Source organism: Chenopodium album, chromosome 14, assembly GCF_948465745.1.
Source record: "Chenopodium album chromosome 14, dcCheAlbu1.1, whole genome shotgun sequence".
NCBI classification, from domain to species: Eukaryota; Viridiplantae; Streptophyta; class Magnoliopsida; order Caryophyllales; family Amaranthaceae; genus Chenopodium; species Chenopodium album.
The window spans coordinates 4,878,680-4,890,933 of record NC_137847.1 but is presented as its reverse complement, the minus strand read 5'-3'; the positions used below and the strand labels follow the sequence as shown (position 1 = coordinate 4,890,933).

At 34.3% G+C, this 12,254-nt stretch overlaps 1 protein-coding gene across 1 annotated transcript; it reads left to right on the top strand.

The window, feature by feature from the left end:
• The first annotated feature begins 2,535 nt into the window (after nucleotides 1-2,535).
• LOC145579912 (mitochondrial-processing peptidase subunit alpha-like) lies at nucleotides 2,536-10,770 on the top strand. Its single transcript, XM_081637214.1, has 13 exons — nucleotides 2,536-2,679; nucleotides 3,620-3,859; nucleotides 3,961-4,257; nucleotides 4,345-4,512; nucleotides 4,653-4,820; nucleotides 4,906-4,986; nucleotides 5,260-5,326; nucleotides 5,684-5,781; nucleotides 8,604-8,676; nucleotides 8,778-8,848; nucleotides 8,951-9,000; nucleotides 10,217-10,329; nucleotides 10,438-10,770. Exons 1-13 carry the CDS (start codon nucleotides 2,638-2,640, stop codon nucleotides 10,488-10,490), a joined length of 1,521 nt encoding a protein of 506 aa, XP_081493340.1. The 5' UTR covers nucleotides 2,536-2,637; the 3' UTR covers nucleotides 10,491-10,770.
• Nucleotides 10,771-12,254: the final 1,484 nt, after the last annotated feature.

Genomic DNA, 12,254 nt, shown 5'->3' with positions numbered 1-12,254 from the left:
TTCAGTTCAGTTCAGCTCAATTCAGTTCAGTTCAGTTCAGCTCCTAATTTCCTTCTCTTATAAAATATTCATTTCAGTTCAGTTCAGTTCAGTTCAGCTGAGTTCAGTTCAGTTCAGTCAATGAGAACAGGCCCTTAAATTCATAAAATTGCTATTGCTTGATTTTAATAGTATGCTTTCACAAATTTTATTAATCTATTTGAAGTTGTAATATGAAATTATGATGTAAAATTAACCTGCACAAGCATTTATGAGGGGACTAACATTTTAGAGGGGATTTATTTTCTTTCTAATCATTTTTAGGGGACTAACTTATTTAAGCCAAGGGATTAACTTATCTAACCCAAGTGACTAACTTTTTGTCTAGATTCTACCCATGAAGTCTCAAAAGATGAACAAAAAAAAGTGAGAGGTCTCAAAAGGTGAAAAAAGAAAAAAAATTAGACCCTAATTTTATACTTAAGTCAAAGTAAAATTATCCTTATAAAAGTTTATAAAGGAATCTCGTCTAGAAAAAGTCATAAAATTTAACGAATATTCTGATTGAACAGTAAGGAGTAGTAGACTCATTAATAGGGTTAGAAGTAAACAAAATTATTTCCTCAAAAAAAAAAAAAAAAAAAAAAATATTAAAGTCATTAAACAATCAAGATCACTTTGTTGAAAAAAAAAAAAAAGGAATTTTATGGAAATTTCAAGAGTCCAAAGTCTCATGCGGTACGGTCATGCCCGTTGAAGCTTTAACCTCACGTGATTCTTCTTTCAAGGTGATAAAATGGTACTCTGTAACAAATACGTGAAATTAACGAAGTTTTTTTTTTTTTTTTTTGACACAACAAAGTTGAAGTTATTTTTATTTTTGGTGCAATCAAAGTTGATAAATTTATTCCTTCCAAAAAAAAAAAAAAAATTTGATAAATTTATGACTATATGAAACATATGGTCAATCGGTCATGTGCTCATGTCTACATTCTAGAAGTAATGACAATTCCTTTTTCCGAACGTCATTTACAAAGAATATTGCTAAAATTGCATATACTCCGTAACAAACTATTTGAGCATTTCCTTTAGTTTTTTTTTTTTTTTTTTTTTTTTTTTTTTTTTTTTTTTTTTTTTAAGTTTAATTCCGTGCGATTCAGTTCAATTCAATTTCTAATTTTTCTTTTCTCATTAAATATTCAGTTCAGTAAATGAAAACAAGCCCGTTCTGAAAGATTGAACTGAACTGAATATTTTATAAGAGAAGGAAATTAAGAACTGAATTGAAAATAATTCGAAGAGAACAAACCCTTGATTGAATAATAATAGTATTAAAATAAAATAAAATAAAATATGAGTATTGTTTTAATATCTACTTTTGTTAAATCCCATACTACTTGTATATAACAAAAAATACTCCGTATATTATAATTAAATATTATTTTTTTCACATAAAGTGCCCGTATATAATTACTCTTCTCGTTTAATTATATACTTCGTATATATATAGAGCTTATTCCAGTACGTAGGGCATGTTCTGATTGATTGGATTGAACTGAACTGACTGAATATTTTATGGGAGAAGGAAGTTAAGAACTGAATTGAACTGAAAATAATTTGAAAAGAACAGGTCCGTAATCTAGTGCTGATCGTTTTACAATAACCAACCTTGTTTTTAAAATTTACTTTATTTGAATTCTAAAACCATTAGCTTTAATAACCTAGCAAGTAAATTAATAAAATTTACAATAGGCTTTTGGATGAATTAATTATCAGTAGGCTTAATTATCTTATTACTTGTATGAATTATGATGCTTCGTATCAGCAGGCTTTTGGATTTTGATGATAAGCAAGGTTTGATAAGCTCCTGCCGTGACGTGGTATCAAGCAAAATGATCTGTATTGTGGCCTGTGGGTGCAATTGGGTCTTAGTTGGTATTTGCAGTTCTCAACTACAGCTCAGATTTGCATCTTGTCTAGTATTTTAATTACCCAACTCAATTATTATTGTAATCTAGAGATGCATGGCAACTAAAGAGTTATTCTTGTTTTATCATTATCATTATCATGTGTCCATTTATCAATATTCTTGTTTTATCATTATCATGTCTATTTATCAACTCGAAATTATTCGCCATGTAAGTTGCCTTGACTGAATTTTTGTATTCATTTTTCCGATGAAATTGTACTACAATATATTTCAAATAAATTACAACAATTACCCCCCCCCCCCTAAAAAGTCTTAGGTTAATTTAATTCAACTATAGGTGTATTTTGCTCAATTTTTTTTCTTCAAATATTTCATGTCTAATAAGTTGATAAGTTCAGATAACATAAATTCAGAAAGCGGAAAATATTACTCCATACTCAGTTTTGATGAAGTGAGTACTTCACGTCTTCACATTTCACAAGTTCGTTAACAATTCAATTGGGCTTAGAAGCCTCTAAAAGAGTCCAAATCAGCTGGGCCAAAAAGTCTTGGAACACTAAACAAAGCCCAAATTAAATTGTTTTCCCCAATTTTCTCTCTCCTCCCCTGAAACAAGTAACAGCAGTCTCAACTCTCAACTCTTCAACATTCCCATTGAAATTGAAGAGAGAGAAAGAGGAGAGAGAAATCCTCCATTGAAGAACCTTTAATCACCTCATCATTTCATCATGTACAGAGCTGCAGCTTCTCGCCTTAATGCCCTAAATAAGGTTAAATCTTTTTCTCCATTTAATTTTTTTTTTCAATTTTTGTAAAAACCCTAATTTTTGGATTCCATTTGTTCTTTACTTTCGTTGTTATTCAAGTTCGATTGAGTGTTTAGGTTGTTTGATTTTGTTTGATGATATTATTTATTCTGAAATTGATTTCAATTTGACGAAATATCGATTATCGCAAGTTATTTTGATATTGATGTTTAGATCTGTTGAAATATTATTTCATCTTTTGAATCGTTTTCGGTTTGATTTTGTATCATTCGTGTCAATTTGATTTTTGTAGAAACATATGAATTTGATCTATGTTTTCGATATGCCGCCACGGTTGGGGTTCGATTTATTGTTGATAGAATGTGCATGTAGGGTTGATATGCAATGCTATATTTGTGTTAGAGTTGTTAATGCAATGTTTGTTGGAAATGTTTAAACTTTAACTGTGATTACCATCATTCAATTTTTGAAGTTGTCATATTAATTTGAATATGCTACTATGCTAGACTTAATAGAAATTTCCTTACGATTTTTGGTAGGAAGGTTTTGCCTTTTAGTTGTTTGGTGTACGACGTTATGAGTATTAAGATCACTTTATTAGTGTATACGAACAATAATGAATTCTCTTGATTTTCAAACAAAATAAGCAATATTGCCTTATCAATGTTCCTTTGTTTTTTATATGACAATACAATTAGTAGTATAACCAATTACTTATACAAGAGTAATTTCCTTTCTCACCCTTATTACGCTGTGCTCTTTTGTTAAAGTCGTGATCTTTACACATTACACATGGTCTTGGACATCTTCCTATAATACAGTAGCTTGATGAATTCATGTCTTGGATCTCTTTCCGCAATACAGAAGGTTTAGTAGATGTGTAATAATAGATTGTGCATAATATCATAAAAGCTGACTGTATGATGTCAAATTATTGATTTAGGGTCGCGAAGGCAGCAGGTATTTGACAAGATATGCCAGTTCCAGTGCTGTAACCGCCAAAACAAATGCTTCTGGGGGGTTGTTAAACTGGATTTTGGGAAGCAGCAAATCCCTTCCTCCACTAGACTTCCCATTGGAGGGAGTAACAGTGCCTCCACCACTGCCTGATTACGTGGAACCAGCCAAAACCAAGATAACTACTCTTCCTAATGGACTCAAAATTGCTTCTGAGGCTTCTTCTGTAAGTCTGGATTTTCTTCGCCATAAAATACCTGAAATAGGTGTTTGGTATGCGTTTAGGTTTTCAATGATGAATTTTTATTTTTGGAACTTCTTATGCAGAACCCTACTGCCTCAATTGGTTTGTACATTGACTCTGGTTCAATTTACGAGACACCATTTTCATTTGGCACAACACACCTTTTAGAGCGCATGGCATTCAAAACCACAACAAATCGTAGCCACCTGCGTATTGTGCGTGAAGTAGAGGCCATAGGAGGCAATGTGAACTCCTCCGCTTCTCGAGAGCAGATGGGTTACACATTTGATGCTTTGAAGACTTATGTTCCTGAAATGGTCGAACTTCTTGTAGATTGTGTTAGGAACCCTGCTTTCTTGGATTGGGAGGTCAATGAGACGGTAATTTCTTGATCGCACGACCCTAATATTTTCCAATTTAGTGGCCTTGTTGATTAAAAGCATATATGTTGAATGCTACTTTTGCAGCTTAAGAAGCTGAAGGTTGAGGTAAATGAAGCTTCCAACAACCCCCAGGCATTGCTTGTTGAGGCAATCCATTCTGCTGGTTATTCTGGTGCCCTTGCACATTCTCTTATGGCCCAAGAATCAACGATGGCCAGATTAGATAGCTCTGTTCTGGAGAGATTTGTTGCTGTAAGTATAATATGCTATTTTTATACTTTGTTCTTCCATGATTTTTACGTGTCAAGCTTGCCATATAGACTTTTGTTTCTATGTTTTCTTTGTCTTGATCAAATCTGCCTCTGATCAAGGTTACCCTTTGACAATTGCAGGAAAATTACACAGCTCCTCGTATGGTACTTGCTGCTTCTGGGGTTGAGCATGAAGATCTGTTGTCAATTGCAGAGCCTCTTCTGTCAGACCTACCTTGTGTACCACGCCCGGAAGAGCCAAAATCTGTTTACATCGGAGGGGATTACCGTTGCCAAGCAGGATCAGGGGTTTGTAATATTAGCCTGTTGAATTTTCTCATTTGTATTCCATACTCAATGACTGATTTTAATGTTTAACTTACTTTATGGTCAGATAACACATTTTGCACTGGGTTTTGAACTTCCTGGTGGCTGGCAGCAAGATAAAGATGCTATGATTCTGACTGTTCTTCAGGTATAACAATAGGTGCAGTGATTTTTACTTCCTCATATGTATGATTTCATATTACACCAGAGTTCATAGAAGAATGGCTGTGTATACATGATCTGTGCAGTCATGAGCAAGAGCTTAATTCGAGACACTGGGTGGTCTTTTTTTTTTTTTTTTTTTTTTTTTTTTGGTAGTGTGGGATTATAAAAGTTATCTCAAGTTTTCTGCTCTTAATCTGTATACCTCTTATTCACTTTGTGGATAACTAAAGCAAAAGGTTTTTGTGGTTATATGTAGATGCTTATGGGAGGTGGTGGATCCTTTTCAGCTGGTGGTCCTGGAAAAGGAATGTATTCAAGATTATGTGAGTGTTTCGTTCAAGATAATAGCTATTAATCCATTTTGTTCTGAATCTGTAGAATACTGGAAAAGTGTGACCTTGGAGTGTAATATTGAAAAAATAATGTACAAGCTAAAGCCATTTAACGGAGAAGTATGGCTTGCTTTGTAGGCCATGGCCCCTCATAGGTTTGAAGTACTATTCAGGAAAATGTTCTGCGAATAGATTGCTGTATTTATTTAATGAGATTCTTTTCTATAAAATCACATATTTTTAGTCCATGCTTGCAATTTATTTTGAGGTTCTTGACTGTGTTTTGCTTGACTGTATATCTGAATTAATATTATTTACCTTCTAATATTCTTTCTTTGTTATGATCAGATCTGAATGTCCTAAATGAGTATCCACAAATTCAGTCTTTCTCTGCCTTTAACAGCATCTACAATAATACAGGCATATTTGGAATTCAAGCTACCACTGTAAGCAGATCTTTGACTTCTAATGATCACACGTCATGTTCTGTTTCCTTTATTTAACTTTCTACATTTCATTCTGCACAATTCAGCATTCCAGCACTAATTTTTCGATGAAATCACTGCTTTTTAGTTCAATCTTTATGTATCTAAACATTTTGTCTTTTGTAAACTGTCATAAGATATCTCAGTCCTGACAAGTGATCCTGTCTTGAGTAATTATATTATAGAGTGATTGAATAAAGTATGCTGTTTCGTTGTTTGTCACTGGTTTTCTCTCTAACTTAGCATAAATTAGGAGCACCGTTACTTCTCAAGTCTAAATGTTTTATATCTTATGACTCAATAGTTGAACATGTAGTAAAAATAAAGATTGCATAGTGAGTTACATGTTACATCATGACTGAAAATGTACTGGACTTTCCCATTGTCTACTTCGCTCTTCTTGTACAAGTTTGCAGTGCTGCAATTTAGCAAGTTTTATTTCCTAAACGCTTTCTAATAAGATCTCCAAAGCTATATGGCTTAGCAATATTTTTTCCGTTAGGAAAGTACTGGGTCTAGCTGTTGCTTTATCTAAGTTTACTATTTGATGGAGGTCTTTCACTTGCACATCTTCCCAATATCTCTGAGAGCATATGGCTTGTAAATATTTAATCAGGAATGGGAATGGATCCTGCTTTTAGGTTAATTGTATTCATATGTGGATGCTGGTGATATAAACACATCCGCTCCAACCCCAACAGTCTGTGGTTCCCTTGAGGTATTCAAAATCTTTGGCACCCACCCCTTTCAATTTAACGCAACAATATAGCTCCAATGTCATCATAGAATAGAAATATACCATTTTGCTTTCTGTCTTGTCTTACACCTGTCAACGCCATCTTGCATCCTAGCACAATACCTCATCAGTGGGATAATCTGTACGGTCTTCACGACAACCAATTGCCAATCTTTTCTCTGGTATTGGATGTTAAGTTGACTTTGTTTACCTGACATCCAATCACCTTTTTTTGTCGTACCCCAATTGCCCTCAATTTATCACCCATTCACCCTCTTAAATTTACTTTCCTGCCACCTTTGGACCTAGAGAAGTGGCCGTTGCTGTTTTCCAGATCTATATCTTTTTTTCTGTATTTATCCCCTTGATCAGATCTTGTGCCAAAGTGGTAAATCTTTGAGTTTGGTTGTGGTGGGTTGGCATTTGAACAAGGAAAATCACTGCCTTTATGCATCCCGTCTGCTGGGGGATTGCTGAGATGACTTAGGGCATCTAGTGGTGGTGTTGTATTACTGCAGCTTGGGTGTTGGTGTGTAATCCACCCTCAGAGATTGAAATAATTTGAGTAGGTGATAATTAGTGGGGGCTAACAGGAGCTTATATTCCTGCTGGTGACTATATGTTGGAAGAGAGATGGAGTTTTTTAAGAATCAGTAATGACTTATGAAGAAGGGCCTGATTCTTGTGATGGTGAAGAGTGTTATTGGGTAAAGGGAATGCTGATGGGTTACAGACCAATGAATCAATCAGTCAATCAAAGCCTTACTCCCATAAGTGGGGTTGGCTACATGAACCAAAAGTGATTTTTCTGTGTAGTTATTGACAAAAATCTTCCTCCATCCTTTACGATCCAATGCCTCATCCTCACGCAAATCCATATACTTCACATCCTTCCTAAGTCCTTCCAACCAAGTCATTTTCGGTCTCCCTCTCCCTCATTTAACCCCTCCGTGGTCCAACTCTTCCACTCTTCATACCGGTGCACCCTCGGGTCTCCTCTTTACATGCCCAAAACCAGCACAGATGATTTTTCCTTAGTTTGTCTACAAAGTCTTCCACACCTGCTTTATTGTGAATAACTTACATTTCTGATTCTATCTCTTAGAGTGTTTCCGCACATCCACCTTAACATGTGCATCTTTGTAAGCTCCATCTTTTTGATGTGCTCCCTAGAAGCCCAACATTCGGTACCATAAAGAAACACTGGTTTTATGGCAGTCCTCTCTACAGATAAGAACAAACGTGGTCTGATAAGAAATGTTCCTTTTTAAAACCCAGCAGATCTCATGAAACTGATATTATTTTTCAAACCTTTTGGCCCTTCTCCATCTTTTTGATTTTGTTTGACATCAGATGATCAGAACGAGCTACTTGATAAAAATGGCTTAGAAGCTGTCTTTGATGAACTATTCTTGGCAGGCTGCCCATTCCGCAACATAACATGATCTGTTTTTTTTTTTTCCTTGCATCTTTTTTCCCATCCCTTTTTGCCTTTGTTTCTCTTTTCAGAAGGTTCAAGCCCTGGGTGAATGGTGAAATACGCCTGGGTGGACCTAGAGTTGGGTACACCCAAGGGTATTTTTCTGCTCATTTGACACATTTTGCCCTTATTAATTTTTAAATGAGCAAAAAAATTGCCTTGGGTGGACCTACCTCTATGTGCACTCATGTGTAAAAGAATCTCTGGGTGAATGAGAAGTTGAGCAGGCTATAGAGTTTACTGTTTAGTCATGCTTGAACATCTTGCTGCTAATGTGCATTTTAATGGACGCACAGTTTTATTCTTGTGTTGACATCGAATAATTAATGATTATGCTTCTAAGTATCAATGGATGCCGCAATTTATTAAGTGTTCTATTTTTTAGATGTGCTAGAAAAGTTATACCACATTAAATCAAGATTTTCTGAATTTTAACTTTTTATGGATACACTATGGCACTTGCATCTCATGATAGACAAGTTGAAGCGGGTAGCTGTAAAACGTTTGTTTCTTCATTTACACGCTTTCTTGCTTATCCTGGTTGTTAATCTAGCTATTCTTTTTTAGAGCTCTGACTTTGTAACGAATGCAATCGAGATTGCTGCTAGAGAACTCCTTGCGGTTGCAACATTCGGACAAGGTTTGCCAGTAGTTTGTTTTGGATCTTGTTAATATTTCGGTTGTGTATTTTGAAGTTACTAACCGTAATATTTTTCAATCCCCTTTCACTCTTTTCTTCAGTCTCACAAGTACAGCTCAGTCGCGCTAAAGCAGCAACTAAGTCTGCTATTCTAATGAATTTAGAATCTAGAGTATGCCTTCTTTGGTTTATTTCTATATATTTATTTATTAAATTAAAAAATATTCTTCTTTTTTTAGTTTTTCTCTGTCTTAATGTCTGTATATGTGTACAGATGGTTGCATCTGAAGACATTGGTAGACAGATTTTGACCTATGGAGAGAGGTAACTTTTTTTTTTAAAAAAAAAATGTCTGCACTATATATATATTACTATTACTTCTGTTTATATCTGTCTTAATGACCTAGTGTTTCCCGATTTCATGTTATATTTTCCTTTTCCATAATGCCTATTGATTATTTATCATGGCAACAGTTTTTACAATGCAGTATTTGTTTGGCTAGCAACAGCTGAAATGCTTAATAGTTAACAGAGGGACTGGTTTGTTTAAGTTCATCTGTGCAATGGTTGATTTAATAGTTAGAGGCTTAGAGCCTAATGGAAGGGCTGTTCCACCTTTATAAATTGTGCTAAATTGATATGGAGACACTACAAAGTTTTGTTACCACATTTGCTGTTGTTATATGTTACTAAAAGCCCATTAAACAATAAACATGTTCATACTACAGATTTGTAGTTATTGACGTATAAGAACTCTATTATCTCATATATTAATACTATATGTAATTCACACCTCTTCTTTTGCCACAACAAACAAGTTTTAGGTGCTAAGATGGATTTTCAAGTATAAATTTTTAAACTATATTCCATAACTCTTGAATACGAAGTATGATGAAATTACAGATTTCTTATTTATTTATTCATGCTGTGAAACTTGAGGCAACACTTGCTAGATGATGCTTCTGTGACATTGTTACTGTTACTATGTATGCAACTGCAACCATGGTTTTTTCTGTAGCATTGCTAACCTGTAAAGTGGGAGAAAGTGTATTGGTAATTAGGTATTGTATCATCGTATTGGCAGTGAGATTCTAGCAGACAAAGGACCAATGTAGCTGCGGCTGTCATGATGTTACTTTCTCTCAAGCATTTTCTTTCCCTGCCTCCCTCCATCTCATACAAACAATTCTCTTCCCAGCTTCGAGCTGGGTGGTTGACCTACCCAGGACTAGATTAGTAGTTTCCTGAAAATAGTGGCCTGTTAGGTTGCCAAATTTGGTGTTGTGTTGGTAGAAGTCATGTGGCTCAACTCGCCATTTCTACATGCTTTCAAAGTAAATGAATATGAAACAACGAACTTCTTGATTGCGATTATGGAATATTTTGACGGACAGAAGGATTATCTAAACATTATGTGAGAGTAGATTCTGGATGTTGGCCGAGAAGCTACTATCATTTATCATATTTGTGTTATTGTGTATGGAAGATTGTGTTTAGCTAGGCTTTCCAGCTGATAAGAACTTTGTTATAATGTTACCAGGAAACCAGTAGAGCACTTTTTGAAAGCTATTGATGAAATCACTGAAAAGGACATTACCTCCATCGCGCAAAAGCTCTTATCTTCTCCCCTTACAATGGCTTCACATGGAGATGGTAAATTACTTGAAATTAATTTTGTGCGTCTTTTTTTTTTCTTTATCTATCCTTGCTTGAATGTAATGATTTTTTTTTTTTTTTTTTTCAATTCTGTCTCTTTTGCAGTTCTTTATGTTCCAAGCTATGAAGCAGTAAGCGGTATTTTCCATACAAAGTAAAAGGCCAACTAAGGACCTTGGCCATCCTTCCCTTCTCTTCCATTTCCTGGATTTACTTATAGAAGCTTTTACAGGCAAGTGGTATTTTTTGAAAATAAAAGGAAATTGGAGACGATAAATTTTCGTGTCCTGCATATGCAGTTTTGAGAAGCAAAATTTCCTTGTATTTATCCTGTGCTGGTGGTGTAATGCAGCCCTAAACGAGATTTTCAACAATTGATGGTTGATGTTGTAAAATTTAGATGACCTTAATATACAAAAGCTTTACATTTTTGATTCAGTTGTTTGTGCTAGCTTATAGCACATATTTGTGCCGTGTACAATCGCTAACTAGCTATGATTCAATAACCTGCTAAATTAATGCTAATAATGTGGGTTTCTTACTTTAATGACGTCCCCAGGGAAATCGATCAAAGAATGTGTTTTGGTTGATTGTGTTCCATAATCTCCTCTCTTCTGATTATCTCTTACACTAGTTGTCGACTATTGTTGTGATTGTGTTTAGCTTTGAAAATTGAATGGTTAAAAGTATATTTATACTCAAATCTTTAGAGCTATCTCTGTACCGAATTGTTAGTGCTGATCTTTAGTATGTCATTAGAGTTGTTTAGTGATTACTAATCACTTCGCATTATATAATTACGCTGCTAATAAAGATAGATGAATGTTTTTGAGGGTGCAGTTTATCTGCAAAGTACAAGATCTCGCTTGTTCAATCTAATGACATGAAATAAGCGATTGAATTTGTTCTTCATACTACAGGCGCAAGAAGCTATTTTGCAAAATTGTTGATTGAAGATCGGCATAGTTTTAGACTACGGTGTTAAGAATTTATAGAAGCTGAATTTGCTCTATTTGATACAAGTCCTTCAGGGTATAGAAAAATAGAAGTCAGAGTGTCAGACCACAATAGCCGGAAAATTAAGACTAGAAGTTTAAGGGATAATTAACTAATAAATTTGTTTAAGTCAAAGAATTACTTCATTTTCTCATTTTTATTACTCCATACAATGTGAATTGTGAGACTCTTTGGTACGTAAAATGAGGGGGTAGTTTTTCAGTGAAATTCATAGTTATATGCATGTGGTAACTATGGAAGTTATTTGATTGGTAAATTGAATTGCAGCTCATATTAGCTTTTATACATACTTATTTTTTTTAACCCAACTTAAATATTTTGAAATTGCAATAAGTTTGGAGAATAAAGGATCTTGTTGAAAAAAAAAAGGATCTTGCTAGCTGACGAGCAGCCAAGGACATCAATGCCGTTACATAACAAGTTATAATATTTTCTAAAATGATACAAGTATTAATTTTAGAATGCATGTCAAAATCACGTATCAATCCGTATAACTAATGTTTATTTCTAGTTAATATCTCTAATTTTAATTATGTTATCCAATCCCACAAAGACATTCGTAAACTTCATTTCAAAAGCAAATCATTCTAGTGGAAATTCAAATTATTTGTTGACATTTCCAAATATGACCGTACTATGGAAATTAAGTATTACTAACACAAATTTTTTAAAACTAAGTACGAGTATGAAATTTCCTAGAGGCGTACAATAGAAGCAAAAGCCAAAATTAGATGAACCTACCAACATATTTTCCGTATCATATCATAGTTTTGGGGGGTTTCAACAACATACAATGACAAATAAACTTAATGAATCCAGACAAACTTCTTTTATGCCTTGAATAACTAATGATTTGGTCTAATTAGCAGATTTTGATAAGTGGACTTTCCTTATTTTGCCTAATT

What these genes read in the sequence shown, in the direction of transcription:
- LOC145579912 (XM_081637214.1), top strand. Translation starts at nt 2,638, where the DNA reads ATGTACAGAGCTGCAGCTTCTCGCCTTAATGCCCTAAATAAG. An exon ending in GTTGCCAAGCAGGATCAGGG is followed by an intron (nt 4,821 to 4,905) that starts GTTTGTAATATT and finishes CTTTATGGTCAG; the next exon opens with ATAACACATTTTGCACTGGG. An exon ending in AGGAATGTATTCAAGATTAT is followed by an intron (nt 5,327 to 5,683) that starts GTGAGTGTTTCG and finishes TGTTATGATCAG; the next exon opens with ATCTGAATGTCCTAAATGAG.